General features: G+C 38.0%; 1 protein-coding gene across 1 annotated transcript; it reads right to left on the bottom strand.

Annotated features, from left to right (window-relative positions):
- Window positions 1-107: 107 nt before the first annotated feature.
- LOC139136379 (tyrosine-protein kinase receptor Tie-1-like) lies at window positions 108-18,565 on the bottom strand. Its single transcript, XM_070704104.1, has 14 exons — window positions 18,455-18,565; window positions 16,627-16,749; window positions 13,707-13,835; window positions 10,504-10,632; window positions 10,051-10,173; window positions 8,587-8,718; window positions 7,722-8,009; window positions 7,194-7,502; window positions 6,389-6,691; window positions 3,108-3,340; window positions 1,728-1,791; window positions 1,314-1,404; window positions 1,012-1,058; window positions 108-810 (listed from the first exon to the last, which is right to left on the bottom strand). The coding sequence occupies exons 1-14, from the start codon at window positions 18,534-18,536 to the stop codon at window positions 557-559; spliced, it is 2,307 nt and encodes a 768-aa protein (XP_070560205.1). The 5' UTR covers window positions 18,537-18,565; the 3' UTR covers window positions 108-556.
- Between the last annotated feature and the right edge of the window lie 203 nt (window positions 18,566-18,768).

Genomic DNA, 18,768 nt, shown 5'->3' with positions numbered 1-18,768 from the left:
ATATATATATATATATATATTATATATATATATATATATATATATATATATATATATATATATATATATATATATATATATATATATATATATATCATGCATTCCCTTATAGGCTAAGAACCAATGCCAAGTGTCAATAATTAGACTTTACAAACGTTGAATTTGCTCGTGAACAGAATGGCATAACTTCATGACAACAATTTTTAGGACGCATAGCCATCTGTAAGAAGTTTAAAAGCGGCAGGTACGCCACAGAATAAAAGCAAAGCATGTACAAAGTGACAACTGCATATAGTATACTTCAGTAAGCAGAGATATTCAACTGAGAATTACAGTGACGTGAAATGATCGATTTTGTATTGTATTTTATCTTACTCTAGTTTATGCCCGCAACTGAACCACCACTATCTGGTTATGGAACTGAAGGCAAATAAATCAGTCATCTGAAAAGATTACGACGACACTATGACGTCATAATCAGACTGCCCATGGGTCTTGCATAGATTAATTTTCGTGGCATTTTCCCTTATCCTGTGAATCGTACTGTGCAAAATTATCAAACATCTATCTCAGAGATCTCATATTCGGACATTTCTCGTCCATTGTGATACAATGGATTGGCTTTTTCGCCCGTCTCCTCGACTTCAACATACTGATTGAATGAACCACGCCCTGAATTCTGTTCCAGACTGCCACCACGTGTTGAATCCCCCTTTGGCGTGTCCTGGTCTCGCCTTTGCTCTAGGCTTTCACTAAACAGGACATCTTCGTAAGTGTTTTGGGCATGATCTTGGTCCTTCGTTTGTGAATCTGGAAGACGAATCGAATGCGGAAATCAAACCTATGTACCACCATGTACTATTTTTCTGTTCAGACCGAACCCAGTACATGATCTGTTTAGCGAATGAATCATGGCGAGGCTTCTCAACAGACATTACAGTACAAAGAACATAACGTTGAAAACGATACGTTTTTATCAAGACATCGATTTGCAAGAGTAGACAATCTTACCTTTACAGCAGAATATGATCTCATTTCCCTTCCTTATTTTTCCAGTTCTACAAATTTAAAAAGACGCACATGGTGAAAGGCTAGACCTGTGTTGATGATATTTTACAACTTCAACGAATAAATAATCCTATATAGGCCTGTGTGCATAAAAGCCAGGATACAAATACCGCCATCACAAATAATTCCGATACCAAATCGTAACACTCAGGCTCTAAATACAGCAGTCGACTACCGTATTTAGAGCCTGGGTGTCACGACTTTAATTCTAAACGTTGAAAGGAATGTATTTTCTTGATTGTTACCTCATTCCATATACAATTGCAATGGCGACAGCAATCACAACCAAACATATTACGATACATGTAATTATCACAGCCCCAACAGTAGATTTTCCTGATTTGGAAAAAAAAGAAAACAGATAACTGATTACAAAGCAACAATTATACATATCGATGTTTAGGATGCTCCCTGGCCATGCATGCCGCATCTTAAAGTTGGAAATCACTTGTTACTTTCTGACACCCATCGGGAAATTTCAGCACTCGTCTCTCCGATCGAGCCCCAGCAACTTCGAGCATAACAACATGCAATAGTGAGTTTGCAAACCACTTTGCAAAATCTATTACGAGTTATGCGTTATTTGTAGAATATTCTTATCAACTTTCATGAATATCGAATCTTGGTTTACTTTCATAAACACAGTTCGAAGTTCTTACCATCAGTAATGGCAGTTGTCTCGTCACTCCAGTCGCCGTTGCAACAAAAGTTTTCAGCCAAAACCTGTACGCAAAGGACAAAAGACGATTTCTAGGGTTATACTAGCGTGTCAATAACAGCGGTCTACATGTATTGTAAAGATACTCTTCAAGAATGCTTCAACAAATCTTTTTTGAATACTTCTCGTTGGTAAAATCATTGGCTCGTGGCGCCATTTTACTGAACAATTCATCAGTCTTACCGTACCTTCAAGCGCTGTCGAAAGATTAGCCTCGATATATCGGTGTTAAAAATTAAAGTTTTGTTGATTTATGATTTACTGAAAGGGTACTGATTTTCGAACAAAATAATTATGCTCACTTTAGCAATGTTGACTGTCTTTCCTCGCAAAAAAATCGCGGGAAGCAAATACTGACAAAACTTCTCATATGTTTACAGCCTATCTTCTAAATTACCTGCAGGGCTTCACATAAACTGATTACGTACTAAGTAACGGTGTACGTACATTTTGGGGGCTCTACGTAAAATTTGGTCGAGTGCTGGTCCAAATCAACAATACTTTCCGGAGACAACTGGTTGCCCGTTTTTACTCTAGTATATTTTAAATTATTTGGAAATGTGACAAACAAATAAATATCACATTCTAACATTACGGCAGTTCCTGGCCTCAGAATAACCAAACATTGTCATGAGACTACTAATTTCTGGGAAAAATAAAGGTTTTGCTCCGTGGGACTACCAGGTATTCAAATTTGGCTGGAAATGAAACCACTGACTGTGTAAAGCTGAATGGGATATGTTGGCTCCGAGCAGGTTTCCAGATTAATCACAACAACGGTCAGTGATCGTGTCTAAACCCAAGCTAAATATAACATAATATAATAATATCAGCTGTCATCGTGGTAAACTTCTCTGATCGCCATCCAGGATTATAAAATGGAGCTTAGTGTATCGCTTTCTCTGATGCACATAGTTATTTGTTTTACACAGTTTGATTAGCCTATATTGAAGGAAAATCTAGAATTTTGTAAATAGTTTTCTATAAGATTCCATCACTGTGTTGCCTAGATTATATGAATTTCACCTACAATTCTCTTTTTCATTCTTCTGCTATAAATTAGTATTCACCTTGAAATTGAAAGACTTAAACTTGTGGCTGAAATTTTCCAGAATGAAAATAACTTGAAATTCAAAATAGTCGCCACCCCTGTGTTAATTCTCTAGGGATTTCGATTATCACAAAAGTATGCAGGTAACAAATTGGTGTACTCCATGACCTTCAAAATGACCCCCCCCCCTCCCCAAAAGTAGTAGACTAAAAACATGTTGTAAAAGTTTGAGAGTCCGAATATCTATCCTCGAGGCACATTCTATCTTACTTTAAGTGTGTACATGGTTTCTGCTCGTAACGCTTGAACTGTGTGGACAAAGTCACTTTGATTGGAGACGACCGGCACTGTGTCATTTTCTGCTTTGCTGCGACTGTCTGTCTCCCAGTACTGAAGCATAAACGATGAAATAACTCCGTTTGGGCATTCTGGAGCACGCCACTGTGTTTTGAGTGCCGAGTCAGAGACAGCTGTGGCTTGTAAGTCTGTTGGTTTAGTCGGCCCTGTACAAAAAAACAAAGGGACATAGTTTGTTTTGCAAAAAACCCCAAAGCCGAAACAGAAGAGTGTTATGTTTACGATCTTAAAGGTATACTGTCACCTGTTCCAATTTTGCCGCAGTTACCATGGAAAGAGAAAATCTTACCAATCACACATTTTAAGCGAGCGGCCGCTTTTTAAAAACAGCGCCCTCACATGGGCATTTTGAATACCAAGGAACGCCCCTTTGACCACATATGGGCATATTTAGATTACAGGTGACTCTATACCTTTAACCTCCTTACTCTTTAAACCTTATTTACATGTCTTTAATTTCTGATTACTTTCCAGAATTCTTGTTCTGTTCTGTCAGTAAAATATAGTCTCTCGTCCTCCTCACGTCTAAAAGGCAGGCAATCACGTCTAAAATACAGCTTGTATTAAGTCAATCAAGGTACATCCCTACCTTGAAAAGTTAGTTAAATATGCAAATTAGTAACTTGATGAAGTTAAAATTCGAAACAACTTTCATTAACATTTTACCATAGTTTCTTTAATGGACATATCAACTTTCATCGACTTTAATCAAGTCAATCGAGGTAAATCCCTAATTTAAAATGTTCGTTAAATATGAAAATTAGTTATAAGACATTCTAAAAAATCAAAACTGAATTTGGTAATGTTATATTATAGCATCTACAGTGTTCATCAACTTCGGTCAATTCAACATATCCCCAATCAGGAAAGTGCGTTAAATACGCAAATTAGCAATTAGCTGAAATAACAACGAACTGAAAATGCTCGTGTTTCAGTAAATGTTGCAGTTGCTTGTGAATTTAAATTTTTGCCACATGTTTGCAACTTCATTGAGTATTATGATCAATATCATGAATAATATTTACCACAGATTAATTGCAAGGTTATTAAGTATATAAATATGTAATTAGCTGACATAAAAATACTAAATTCCTTAGCCAGCTGTCATTGTATTACCACTTTATACAGCAAGTGTAATTGCCTTTGGTCAAGTCCTTCAAGCCATATATGCCAAATTGTGAAAGGCCATTAGAGATACAAATTATAAATTAGTTGACATGTAGTGCAAAATATCTTTCATTTATACAACATAATGGTCTCATTAATGTACATAGCAAGTTTCATAATCTTATTTTAAGGTCCTCCCAGTCTTATATCCCAAATTGAGAAAGTTATTTACAATATGCAAAGTAGTAATCAGTTTATCTAAAACTGCTAAAACAACTTTCATGATTGTTGTATCAGTGTATCTAAAATATACACCGCTTATAAGGAAAGTTCGTTAAATATGCAAATTAGTGATCAGCTGATGAAGTGAAAATGCTAAATGACTTTCAATATTATTTTAAACCAGTATCATCAACAGCATGTTTCGCCAACTTTGATCAAATTAATCCAGATGTAGATCCCTAATTAGGAAAGTTCATTAAATATGCAAATTTGGAATTGGCTTAGGTAAAAATGCTTTATGACTATGTTAAATCACCAAGTCTCGTGGATTTTGATCAAATCACTTCAGATATATATCCCTAATTAGGAAAGGTCACAAAATATGTAAATAAGCAATTAACTTTCATGTCACTCCTTACTTTATGGCGGATAAATCGTTGTGTGATCAACTTTTGCAAATCTCATCGAATTCTGCGCAGCTGTTCTCAATGTAAGTCTGTTTTTTCTAAAATAATCAATTATGCAAATGGTATAAAATATGCAAGCCACGCCCATCAAAAACTCATCAGTTCTCGCCATTCTCGAACAAAATCTATATACCAGATTTGATTCTGATCCTATGGGCCGTCCTTGACATATCGCACCAACAGAGACGGACAGACAAAGCACGAATAAAGATTAATGGATACACCTTTTGGATACGAATATACCTTTCTCGGGAGTTTCTTACTATTCCCTCTACCGCTTACCCGGATCCTATGACTCCCTAGCTTACTGTTCATTAATGCGAGACGTTTCCTGTGTGTACTTATCATAACTTTTTCAAATCTCGAGGGTCTCTGTTTTGCAGTAAACGACAAACATGACGTCGATAAACAAGGATTTCAAATTCAGGTGCTGCGATTCAATCCAAAGTAGAGCGATTCGTTTCTACCTTGGAGTTAATCGCTTTGCTCCCATTCACGCCATTACTGGAGATACGGGATGGGCCTCTTCACGGGAGAGACGGAAGTTGAATATGATAAGAATGTGGAACAGGTTACTTGTGATGCCTGATAACAGGCTCACGAAGAAAGTGTTCATTTGGGATCTTAACATTAATAATAATAACTGGTCCTCAGAGGTTTATGATGTTTTCAATGAATTAGGAAGGGCTGACATATTTGATTCTGTCGTATCATGTAATCTGTCCATGGTAAAGGACCTATTATATAGTCACACTAAATGGGAATGGGCTAGCTCTGTACAGAGCAAACCCAAGCTACGTACGTACGTAACTTTTAAAGAGACCTATGGTCCTGAAGAGTACCTAAAGGTAAATCTATGTCGGAGCCAGAGGTCTCTTATTGCTCAGTTGAGATCAGGTACCCTCCCCTTGCGTATTGAAACGGGTAGATTTCAAGACCTAGACGTAGAAGATAGAATTTGTGAATTTTGTGATTTGCGTACCCCAGAAACGGAAACGCATTTTCTGTTTTACTGTAAGGCATATGACCATCATCGTAGAATATTATATGACAAAATTATAGAAAAATTAGCAAACTTCAGTGACTTATCAGACCCTGAAAAGTTAAAATTTTTATTTACAAATTGTTGTAGACCGTTAGCACGCTTTGTTGAAGCAGCTTATAATGTCAGGAAAACTTTTTTGTATCACCAGTGCTAATTTATTGTATTTTACTGCTTTGAAGTGACCTGTAAGCCCGTGTGGGCTGGTTCCACGTATTGTATTTTTACAGTTTTGCATTTTGTCTCAGTTGCAGCGGAGAGCTGCGAGTGCAAATGTCACTATAATAAATATCCATACCATACCATACTTCAGTTTGGACCTATGATTTATCACTACGTCCTAATCGCTTACTTACGGCCTTCATTGGTCGACGTCATCACACTTTCGACGGGCCCGAGTCCACCCTCCCCGAACGATTGAACATTCACTCTGTATTCAGTGTGTGGATACAAATCTGTCAGCGTATACTGCATTGTCGTGGCATCCAGTCGCACAGGTGGATACGTCTTCGTGACGTCACACTCGTAATGGGATGTTTGCGAGTAGGACAGGAGATAACCGATCAAAGGACACTCCATGCGTATCGGTTCAGACCAAGTTATTTCGATATCTGAGGGTGACGTGGCCTCAGCGTGTAAGTTGGTAACAACCATTGGATCTGAGTAAAATTATACCAGCAATGTCATTCATTGTCATTATTGACCTGTTCTTGTACAACAAATATTCGCGTATTTCGCTTAACCTTACACAAGATAGAGTTAAGCATCGACCTTAGGTAGTTTCCATCATTTTTCTCCGAGAGTTCGGCCATGATAACAACAAAATTCGTTTTGCTAATAATAGGTTTCTTCTCGAACTACTTAAAATGACTCCCTATGGAAAAAATAATCGCGATCATCATATTGCTTCGTTAACATATCACTTAAAATATACGCAACTTGATTACATAAAATTCGTGTAACAAATTTCAATGTGATCAGATTTTGCTGGCATGATTAACGAATATTATAGTCTTTACAATCATGCAAAGATGTAAAAATCGATTTTTTGTTACTAATATTTCAATTAGAGGTCAAGTCGTGCCCTGATTCACGTCAGCATCACATTTGAGATATACCATAGGTAAGAAATCCCCTACAAATTGCTAGAAAGTTCCTTACTATCACAAAGAGTGCGGTTCGTTACGGTAGGGCTGAGATCACCTCCGCCACCAACTCCAGGCCTGTGCGTCCTTATGGCAAATGAATACTCCGTATAGACATCCAAATTGTGAACCACCATCGAAGTGACATTATCAGGACACTCGCCATACAACTTGAAATTATCAGAGGCTCTAGCATACCAAACTTCGTATTTCTCAACGGGAGCATCTCCGATGTCAACTGTATCGTTCCAGGCGTTCCAATGCACGGTCATCCGCGTTTTGTTAATATTGGACAACCATGGTGGCGATGTAAGTGTTGGTTGAACTAGAGAAAGAAAGGATTTTTATTTGTTAAGATTAATTTTTACACGAGTACTGACTTACATCTTCTCGTACTGGTTGTTGAACATTTCATATTTTGGACATTGCTTTACCTCTGTAGCGAGTGTACTTCAATACTATAATCTCCCTCTCCCTCTCTCTCTCTCTCTCTCTCTCTCTCTCTCTCTCTCTCTCTCTCTGCGAAATGACAAAATATTCATACCGTATGCTTCAACTTCGATATCGAGTTCGTCATGTCCTCCGTGTGCCTGGACTTGGCAAGTAACGGTGTCTACTGCTGACACAAGTACTTCCTCGAACGTGTTAGTCCTGATGTATTCTGGATGGCTTCCGCCACCGGTGTATGTATGGGTGTACGGCGTTGATCGCACCAGCAGTACAATTTCATTGGCATGTACGACATTGCCTCTTACGTCACATGAGAAGGTTACTGGTTGGCCGGAATTTTCAAAGGTTTCCTGGTTCAAATCTGTGATGGTTGGAGAGCCATCTGTGATAGGCCAATAGAAGACGATGAAATAAATATGGGTAAGCTTATACCTTGTGCATGTGTAAAATGGTAGTGTGTCGGTTTGCACGACAAAAATGATGTACTACCTATTACAACTCCTTGGTTGTGGGCTATCGGGAAGAAACACACTTTTTACTATGGCGGACTGTGCCTAAACTGACAAACAGATAAAATTCGATGCCAATAACATTGTAAAATCGTAGAATTTATACGATCATCGAAATGTAGATGCTAAAGCACCATTTAGAAATTAAAGGTATACCGTCACCTGTTCGAATTTTGCCACAGTTACCATGGAAAGAGAAAATCTAACCAATCACAGATTTTAAGCGGGTTGCCGCTTTTAAAAACAGCGCCCTCACATGGACATTTTGAATATCGAGGAACTCCCCTTTGATCATATATGGGCATATTTAGATTACAGGTGACTGCATACCTTTAACATATTACGTCTCACTTGTGACATCCATGAAGGACACATCTTACTTCTGCCGCTGGCTAAGTTGTTCTTTATGTAACTTTGTGTGTGAGAAACTAACAAACTGTAGCTGATTACCTGACTGGCAGTCCATTCCGATGTAGCCTGTATTGCACGAACTGTCGCACCGTCCGTTGTCTTTGTAACACACATCCGCACAATTGCAATCAATGCACGTCTGTTCTCGGCTGAAGTAGTGGTCAGGACATGCTAAAAAGAAACCAAACGGCTATAGTGTGTCACAGATCACGTGATTATTCAAAGCTTAAAATAATATTCATGATTATAATGCATAAATACAAACAGTTATATCACAGAAAACTCACACTCTATTCAGACTGACTTTCAAAAGTATACGTTTTTATACATGGCCTTAGATTTTGTTAAAATTCCATTATAAATGATTTACGAGTCAGAATTTACACATCGTTCGAAATGATGTACAAGAATCTAGAAATTTTGCATGATTGTTTATCATATGAGAATTAGAATTTAATCAAGTATACTTTCATGTGTGTCCTGTAGTTGAAAATTATCTCATGCCAAGCCCTAGTCTGAGCATTTTGCAACGTTCTCACGCGACGTCTAAGACATGACCTCTCTCCCACGTAAGCACGGAGCTTGTGAGTGGCCTTGAGAGAAAACTCTGTAATATACACCTATAATGGGCAAGTTCACCAAATGAGGGCTTGTTAGTAGAGGAAACTTGAGAAAATTTGAGAAACTTAAAAGTATCGGTAAATGTAGAAAAACGACAACAATAAAGGGAAAATGACAAGAAAATGGAGTTCAATGGTGAAGACAAAAATATATGATGAAAAGGAAAATAGGATCAATGAGATTTCAAAAGCGATCTTCAGTATATCTGTGAACAAAAAAAAAGATAGCTGGCCACTGTCCGTGCAGGGCTCGTTGAGGGCGCAAATCTCATTCTCACCAACAGACCAAAAGTCTATCATTCTGTACAGAGCCATTGTCCTCTAATATTGGGACTCTTTGATCGTTCAATAATTAAAACATGGTTATATTTCGGAAGACTAATCGCTGCAAGGTCTCGCAAACCATGTTTATTAGTTTTGAAATGAGCGTCAACACTTTCCAACAAATTTTGAGCGACTTGGAATAGCTTACGTTCACGCTTGAGAATGTTAAAAGAGGGCTTTGAAATGTTTTCATGATATACTGATGGGATTAGAATTCTAGTCCCAATACTAAAGTGCTATGTCCAGACAGCCCTTGATGTATCTCCAGATCGAGCTTAATTTTACAGATTTGAACAGCCTAAATGACAAAAAACATATATTTGAACACTTTGAAATTTTGAATATTGCCATTTCATGTCAGTGGTATACACAATTTTCGGTTCGAGGCATTGATTTGATAAGTGTACTGGTAACGACAGACATGCTGGCAAATATTGAGAATGCTTTTCTTCGAATGAAGATGTATGACATGAACCGCAAGTTTGGAATTTTGCGTGTTTGAGAGTTCAGCTTTCCGTATTCAGTTTAATATTTTTTGAGAATTAAGCACAGTTCTTACTTGTAGCGTAAAAACACGTTGGCGAGTGTGACGATTCATAACAACATCCTCGACTGGTGCAGGCAGCTGCTCCATAACTGCCACAGTTAATTCTGTCTTTGACTTCAAGACTGCTGCATTCAACTGCCGTAAAATAAACAGTGTCATTGTCTGTCAGTTTTCTTTGTGTCAGACAAATCAATTTACAACAATATAATCTACGAGAAGTTTTACCGCTATACTATGTATGTTCAAATATTTGTTTACCAATATAAAGGTGTTCTTGTTTTTTACAAATAAAATATAGTACAGTCTGAAAACCCTTTTAAATATTTTACTGAAAATTCCTATAAATTTTAAATGTATACGTGATGAATTTATGATATCTTTCATATTCAGAAAATCGCAAACACTAACGCTGATCTCAAAAGCAACACATCAACAAGATAAATCACGCATGAAAGGATTACGTGCCTTTAGAATGATAGCAGTTAGGTATGTGACTATCACCCCCGTCGTCATAGCAGCAACCTTTAAATAAACAGTCGGCCATTGACGAACTCTCACATCGAATGCGCTGAAAGACGTCCAGGGCACATCCGGCTACGGGGCGAAACAAACAAAAATATCCATAGGTAAAATTATTATTCAGACGCAAGAGGGCCGAGGGTCTTAATTGTATTTTACTACGACTAAAAGAAACTAAACATTGTAGCCTTTTGATAAAAGATGGTCATCCATTTTGAAAATAAACAAGTCATCGTTGATAACACAGTCCCCACTTGTTTAATGGATACTTTTATTACAAGTCCTTGGAGAGGATAGAGTCCTGTTCATTAAAGGTATACTGTCACCTGTTCCAATTCTGCCACAGTTACCAAGGAGAGAGAAAATCTAACCGATTACAGATTTTAAGCGGGTGGCCGCTTTTTAAAAACAGCGCCCTCATATTGGCATTTTGAATACACAGGGACGCCCCTTTGACCATATATGGACATATTTAGACTACTGGTGACTGTATACCTTTAATCGGGTCTGTGATTAAAAATGATTTCCATGGTGGTGAAAACGTTAAAACAATGTAGGCTGCCACCCTAATTACAAAAGCTCTTAAACAAGTCAACTAGTAATAAATCCACTGGATTTTGCCAAACATTTTGCATTCTATTATAACAGTGACAGATTATTATGTGTGCCACATTTAATACACAATGCTGCAAAGAGTCAATAAAATGTATTACAGCACTGTTAGATCAATGTCTGTACGAAGTTTCATCAAATTTGATGAGGTGTTTCTGGACATATCACTCTAATTAGGAAAGTTCAAGTAAATATGTAAATTAACAATTAATTAACATGACACTGCATAGAGTCTTTGTTCAATGTTAAAGCAATGTAAGCTCAACATCTGTACCAAGTTTCATGAAATTTGATTAGGGGCTTCTCTACATATCAGCCAAATTACAAAAAATCATTAAATATGCAAATCAGTAATTAATTGACATGATACTACTACATATCTTTGCATGCCTCAACATTACCGGAAGATTAACACCCGTACCATATTTCATCAAATTTGATACAGCATTTCTAGACATATCGTACTAATTATGAGAATTCATCAAATATGCAAATTAGCAATCAATGCACATGACCCTGCTTAATGTCTTCGCACCACAGTATTACAGTACTGAAAGATCAAAATCTGTACCAAGTTTCACCAAATTTGATGCAGTATTTCTGGACATAGCCCACTGATTAGGAAAGTTCATTAAATATGCAAATTAGCAATTAATTTGAATGGCACTGAAAAATGTCTTCATTCAAATGTTAAAGCAATGTGAGCTAAATCATGATCTGTACCAAGTTTCATGAAATTTAATGAACCATTTCTTTACATATCGGCCTAATTGCAAAAATCCATTAAATATGCAAATCAGCAGTTTATTGACATGATATTTCTGTATATCTATGCACACTATTACATCACCAAAAGATCAACATCTGTGCCGCATTTCATCAAATTTGATGCAGTATTTCTAGACATATCATACTACTTATGAAACTTCATCAAATATGCAAATAAGCAATTAATTGACTTGATACTGCTTAATGTCTTCACACGGTATTACAGTGCCGAGAGATCAACATTTGTACCTTGTTTCATTAAATTTGATGCAGTGTTTCTGGATAGCCCACTAATTAGGAAAGTTCTTTCAATATGCAAATTGGCAATTATTTAGCATCACACAGCTGAGTGTCTTTGTACGCTGTTATAAGACAGTGTGCTAAAGATCTGTACCAATTTTCATCAAATTTGCTGCAGTATTTCTTGACATATCCTGATTACAAAAATTCAGCAAATATGCAAATTAGCAATTAACTGATGCAATAATGACATATCTCATCGTGTGCTATCAGGGATCTCTGCAACAAACATCTCTACAAAGTTTAATGAAATTTAGTGTAGTTGCTCTACAAATAGAGCTCTTTTTCAGATCAGAGGATTGGCCGGCACAAACCATGTATCTAGGCTAATCCCCTGAACGCGGAAAATTTCCGCGTTACCGAATTAATGGCTTATGACTCCCCAGAGAGTAAATAAACTACCGATCAAGTAGAACAAAAGATCACAATGTTTGTAAATATGACACAACGCGTGATATTTGCAGAGCAATCACCGATTGACAGTCAGTTCACACCTCAAGTAAGGTATCTTTTTAAATGGAAATGATTTTGAACCTACAGCGTTTGTGCCGGGGAATCTTGGCATTTCAGAAAGTCATAGTCAATGGCATAGTCCCTTGTTTAATAAAATGGCCATCACAATGCTATTTTGGATCGGATCACAAAACAAATCAAAGGGCATATGTATGACATAAGGAGTAAACCTTGTACCAAGTTTGAATGAAATCGCTCGATGCATCTCTGACATATCTGCGTGAACGGACGGACGCAAGGACGCATGGATGCACAGCCTTGACCAAATCTACGAGTCACCCTGGACGGTGTCCATGGAGACTGATCAGAGTGAATTTCAGGTGGAAAAGAATGAAGCCAGATATCACATCTCATTTGGCTCCCGGCGACCTATAAATGTGAAGTCAGCTGCTTTTATTTCTCTACCGGGGCCGGGGTTTTCCTTAAACAGGAACTTCCCCTATAAAAGCTGGATTACTGTAAATCTATATGCAAATGTAGAAAAACCACGCTACGAATCGGACGTGCCATGTTTGGTCCCAGAATCCCATAATTTTGCCATGTTACAGGCGTTCATTATCATTGAATCTTGAAAATGATGTCTGTAAATATATAGCGACTAAACTTGAGTCGAAAATAAACTGAAAAACATTTCTGTTTTCAAATGTTTGAAAATGTGTACGACCATTTTACCCCTCTTTGCATATGTCACGAAAGTACCCATCATGATCATTCAAATTCATTATACGGTCAAAGCGATGTAATTAGAATTCAAAAACTACAACCAAGTGTATGCAAATGAAAGCGTCATCAATAATCCCACTATTTTGCGCGTCCTGTAACTTCCCGTTTAATCAAACCATGGCCCGCAAAAATAACTAAATTATAAGATATTAATCAATAAGCATATTTAAACTCGACGGCGCCCTCTTTGACATCACTGTAAACTTATAAAAATGCAAAAAGCCGACATATACTTTTAAGAAAACAGTCGCCCCTGTTTTGAGTTTCTTGAAACCAGCAGCAGTTTCTATCAAAACAGTCATGTTCATTATTCACGTTCTGTCCACACGGAAATCTCTCCGAGGATGGTGTCGCACAAGGCTCTGAAATGTCAAAAATGAAACAATACTATTAGCTCACTTGTGACTCACTTTATAAAGTTTTACTGGTGACCGTCTTATTGACGATGTTTCACTAATAAACATGGCTTCTTAACAAAAAGTTGTATTTTCGGTCGACAAACATCGCGCTGTTTGTTCTGAAGATTGCAAAATACCTTTTCATTCACAAACTGATAATCTCGGCCTCAAAGCCTGTTACAGAATTCTCGGTCTGCACCGACATTTTGGCCAAGTCCACTACTGGAGGACATCAAAACCAGGTAATAATCAAAATTTGGTGTATTGAGCGTTTTCAAACTCAAAGCTGAGACAGTGTCATCGGCGTCCTTCCACTGTCAAATTGCTGAGGGGCCGTCCCGACCGGCACATGTTATTTGACGAAATAGCGAAATGGCTAAACGACGAAATAGAAGAAATGGAGATATAAAGAAATAAAGAAACTAAAAAAGAGACAGAGAAATAAATCCGACAAACAACAGACTTTATTGCCATAATTAACAGACCATCGATTACATGTAATAAACTACTCACATCGCCCACGGCACTCCACATTGTCCCCGTCAGTCTTGTTACAGCGCCCCCATGTGGCTAATTTGCTCCAACGTAAAGATGGAGCCTTTAGCATTATTTAAACTTGAAATATGCCCGAAGACTAAAAACACAAAGCATCCATAACTGTGGTCAATCATGGGTCATTTATGACACCACACACTGCACAAATAGAGTCAGTCGACAGTGATTGACATTCTCAATATTGAATCTGGTTTCTCCTTTTAGATAGAAGATAACCACCATGATCAAACCAAAAGGAGGGGGACACAGAACAGTAGGGCAACTGATGAGGGAACCCCGCTTAGGTCTCGAAGCACTGTTATGACGAATCACACACATGAAACCGTTTTTAGGGACCAAGGTCACATGACCAAAGTCAAAGCACTACCGATTCACCGGCTTCTCGCAATGTAGTCCACACAAACTACTACGGGGGAGCCATGCTCAGGCTGAAATTTCGAGTAACAGCTCAGCCAACCATAATGAATTTGAGTAATCACCCTCTCTAACATAGAAATTTAACTGATCCTTCCCCCTTGGAAATGTTAAATACCATTACAACGTATTTGCATTATCAATGGATACATCAATAGTAAGGACATTTCAAGTCCCGCGGTTTACCCTGCTAGATTATCATCAGTTACCTCATAACAACGAACTATAGATGCAAAAGCTCTCTCTATAACTAGTATCCAACCATACAGTGTTTGGTAGGTATGGTAAAATGTCAAAATGGTTATTGAACTTAAGTCGCTTATAGGGTGAATTCACAGCAGTTCATTTCCTAAACAGTCCTATGCACTAATGACGGTATCAGCTGAGAGCATTTCTCCATGACCCACCTCTCCTTCCATCTCGAGGTCAGTACACTTGGTATACACGTATATCAAATTGTACTATATTTTATATTTGAATTTGTAGTGTTTTTCATTCTTTCTATTATTTTTGTATCATTTCATAACTGCACTAAAAGCTTCAGTACAGTTGCAAAGAAATTGAGCAGCCATCCCTTTTCTCCTCCACATTTTGAGCACTCCCGCCTTGTAGCTTTTCAATTTTTTGAGTAACGCCCCCACCTCTGATTTCTCCGACTCTTCCCCAGCCAGTAAATAATGATGGCTCCCTAACTACAATGGTACTTCCATTCGCTATATCGTGGCACAACGGTAGACCAGATGTATGAAGTTGCCTTCACATTTCGTTATATTTTTATGCATGTGTCATGTTTTGTTTGATGTTGTTGTTGTTTTATTTGGAGGGTTCATGATACCAAGGATAACTTATATTGACATCTTGCCGTGGTTTATCAGCGTATACGCAGCCCATGACGAAACTGTGATACATCTACCTTAATTTACCGGATAGCAGAACCAAAGTTAAGCGAAAAGTCATGGGTGCCAGGGTGCTCTATATTTAAGATGACGTTCAAAGCAATCTACTGATATTGTAAGTGACGACGTTGGTTATTGACATCGTATCAAACATATTTAGGTTGCAATTTATTTCTCTACTTTGTAATTTCTTTATTTCTTCAATTCGCAATTTCGTCATTTCGCCGATTAGCTACTTTGCCGAAAAAAACATTGGACGGCCTGGCCCGGTCAACATCCAAGAAGGTGTACTTGTGTATGCCAACAAACTGGTGGCGCCATGATACCAACCTCAATGAAACACAGAAGCCCTGTAAGAAGGGCACATGCTGCAGATAATTGCCGTAACATTTTTTAAGTTTACTATGGACTTTCGTGTACAAATAGTCGTAAGAACTCGATATAAACAGTCATATCATATATGACCCAGTATCTCTTAGTAAACTGTAATAATTTTACTTTTAGGGGGGGGGGGGTCTGGAAGATTTTCGGGGAAAAAAGATTCCCAGCAAATGTCAATGTAAAAAAATCAACCAGAGAAGGCTTGACAAAACAAAGGGTGGGAAAGTGGAAAAAATAATGTACAATGGATCAGATAAAAAAATTATGCTACCTCATCAATTTTCAGACCCCCTCCCCCGGCTATCAAATTGTCCACCCCTTACTCGTGATATGTACTGTATTCTGTGAAGTACTTCGGTTAATTTTGCGCAATTCAATTATAAATCCCAGACCGGTTTAAATGTACTAAACGGCAATGCCCGTTTCTCACATGGCCCTGATTCTTCAACTATTTCAATGTTTCCGCCCAGCTTACGCCAACTCATGACAGTAACTCTACCTACACCTACCTGAGAGGGCGCACCAAACACTTCCGGAAGGCTCATAGCAACAGCGAAGATCATCGCATCGAGATTCTCCGCCGCCAGATTTATTGCAGTCATAACGAGAAGGCAGACCACTGCAAGTGTAACCTGTAAACGTAAGGCGTTTTTGGTTATCTGATGATGCAGTCCCACAAAAATCATGCTGCTCACAAATGACGTCATTGTTCTCTAATAGATATAAAAAAGACAAATAGTTTTCCGAAATTGGAGCACAATTTTCCCTATCATAGTCTTTAAAAAATCAACTTTGGTGGGGATTATTTTTTTAGCGGGTATCGATCTCTACAGACGCCCATGAATACATGTATCTCACAATCACGTCACCATTTAGTTGTTTTGGCGTTGGAAAACGTACTACAAGCCCGGGGGGTACCTGTTCAAAGAAGTGGCAGGGGTGTGCGGCCGCAGGTATAAAAATCAGGGCCCATTTGAGACCTAAAATCTTGTTATTTTAGGACCCCATTTTAGAACTTTATGACCTTTGACCCATGTCAAAAGTCATAGCGTCAAAATTTTAAAATGGAAAAAGCAAGTATTTGCCCCAATAAAGCCTACCATTGTTGTTCCATCTTCTACAAATTATCAGTTATCTGCAGTTACAGTCTGACTGGTGTTTTTTTAAAATTCCAATTCACAACAAGTTTGTCTGTAAAGCAATACTACTTCATATGGCCATGGTCGACCTGTCTGTCATGATCAATACTAGGCACAGTAGAGCCACTTTGTTTGGGTATTTTCTATTGGCAAATATCTGCAATATAAAGAGTTCTGACCAATCAGTGACAATCTTTTAAAACAAAATCGATATTTTCTTTGGCTTAAACCAGGGGGTCTCTTTATTGGTTCCCCTGCCACAGAAAAAGATATCGATGCCTATGAAGTGCAGCTCAGAGCCCTGCGAGCGAGACGGGAACAGACGGTTGAAATTTGTTCTTGTGTGGCACTCAAAAATCAACCCCATTTTGGACCTTGGTTTACAGTGGAATCGCTACCTTATTTTCGACCAAGTTGCTGAAATACCCGACCCTTTGGGCGGCACGTATACATATTGGCAAGAAATGGAAGTGAGCCCCCGCCCCTCGGGACTACAAGGTCGACAACTTGAATTTTTGCAACTTAGTGTATATGCCAAGCTAACAAGGTAATCCTTTGCATTAGTTTTGGGTATAAGCACAATCATCGATCATCGATAATGTACATTATATATTATCGCACCCTATCGGTCTTCTTTGTTTAATGACCATGTGTGTAAATAGCCACATCATCCCATTGTCAAAAGCGGTACCAACAGACTCGGAAAATAGCGCTAACACTACACGAGCGCCAGTAGGGATGGGAACGATGTTCGCCATAACGCTCTGAATGTGACAGCTCTTTATCATACACAAGGCCAATTTCGCTACAATTTAAAACTTTCCACCTTCATTCTGTAAAAGTTTATGAATTGTAATTTATCAATTAAACTATTGATGGCAACCTTTTCAATTCAAACAGAGATAGTTTAGGCAACTTTGTTCTCTCCTTTAAAATACACTCGTTGCCCTGTGATTAAAAAAATTCCCCGTGCAAACTTATGAACAAGTGCCTGGAATTTTCATTTTCCATAAGAGCATTGCCTTGACAGGATAACAACAAGCTAGGTTAGTGTCAACAGACCACAAAAGTATAAGACTCGGAAACTGAAATTTAACGCTCAAGCTGTTTAATCACAACAAAACTCAAAAAATCATCATAAAAAATACTATGTAGTCCTGTGAACATGGCCTACTTGCAAATAACGACTCGATCTTACCTTTCACGGTGTATTTCTGCAAATATTGCATGGCAATTAACACAGCAGAAGTCAAAAAGAGGGAAAACTTGGTAAAATCCATGTTGGCGTCACCAAATACGATAGGGGATGATAAACTACTGTGTAGGTTTGTGCTTGTGTGTTGTTTAAATCTGTACGCGGTTGTCAAGCAATCTTTGGTTACAGAGGAATCTGATAGGAATGACCAGTAAAATGCAGAAGTGTATTGATTAACGATAAATACAATACAATAGAAGATGAACAAAATACCGTATGTACCTTTGCACCGAGACATACAGGTCACAAGTTGCTTA

Source organism: Ptychodera flava, chromosome 7, assembly GCF_041260155.1.
Source record: "Ptychodera flava strain L36383 chromosome 7, AS_Pfla_20210202, whole genome shotgun sequence".
Taxonomy (NCBI): domain Eukaryota; kingdom Metazoa; phylum Hemichordata; class Enteropneusta; family Ptychoderidae; genus Ptychodera; species Ptychodera flava.
Note: the sequence above shows the minus strand (reverse complement) of the source record. Positions and strands in the feature narration are given on the sequence as shown.

Bases quoted from the DNA above. Each gene is read 5' to 3' on its own strand.
- LOC139136379 (XM_070704104.1), bottom strand. From the start codon at position 18,536: ATGGATTTTACCAAGTTTTCCCTCTTTTTGACTTCTGCTGTGTTAATT. The intron at 10,633-13,706 runs GTATATGTCGGC...TTCGCCCCGTAG, and splicing joins GGGCGACTGTTTTCTTAAAA to CCGGATGTGCCCTGGACGTC. The intron at 8,719-10,050 runs GTAAGAACTGTG...GTTTCTTTTTAG, and splicing joins AACGTGTTTTTACGCTACAA to CATGTCCTGACCACTACTTC.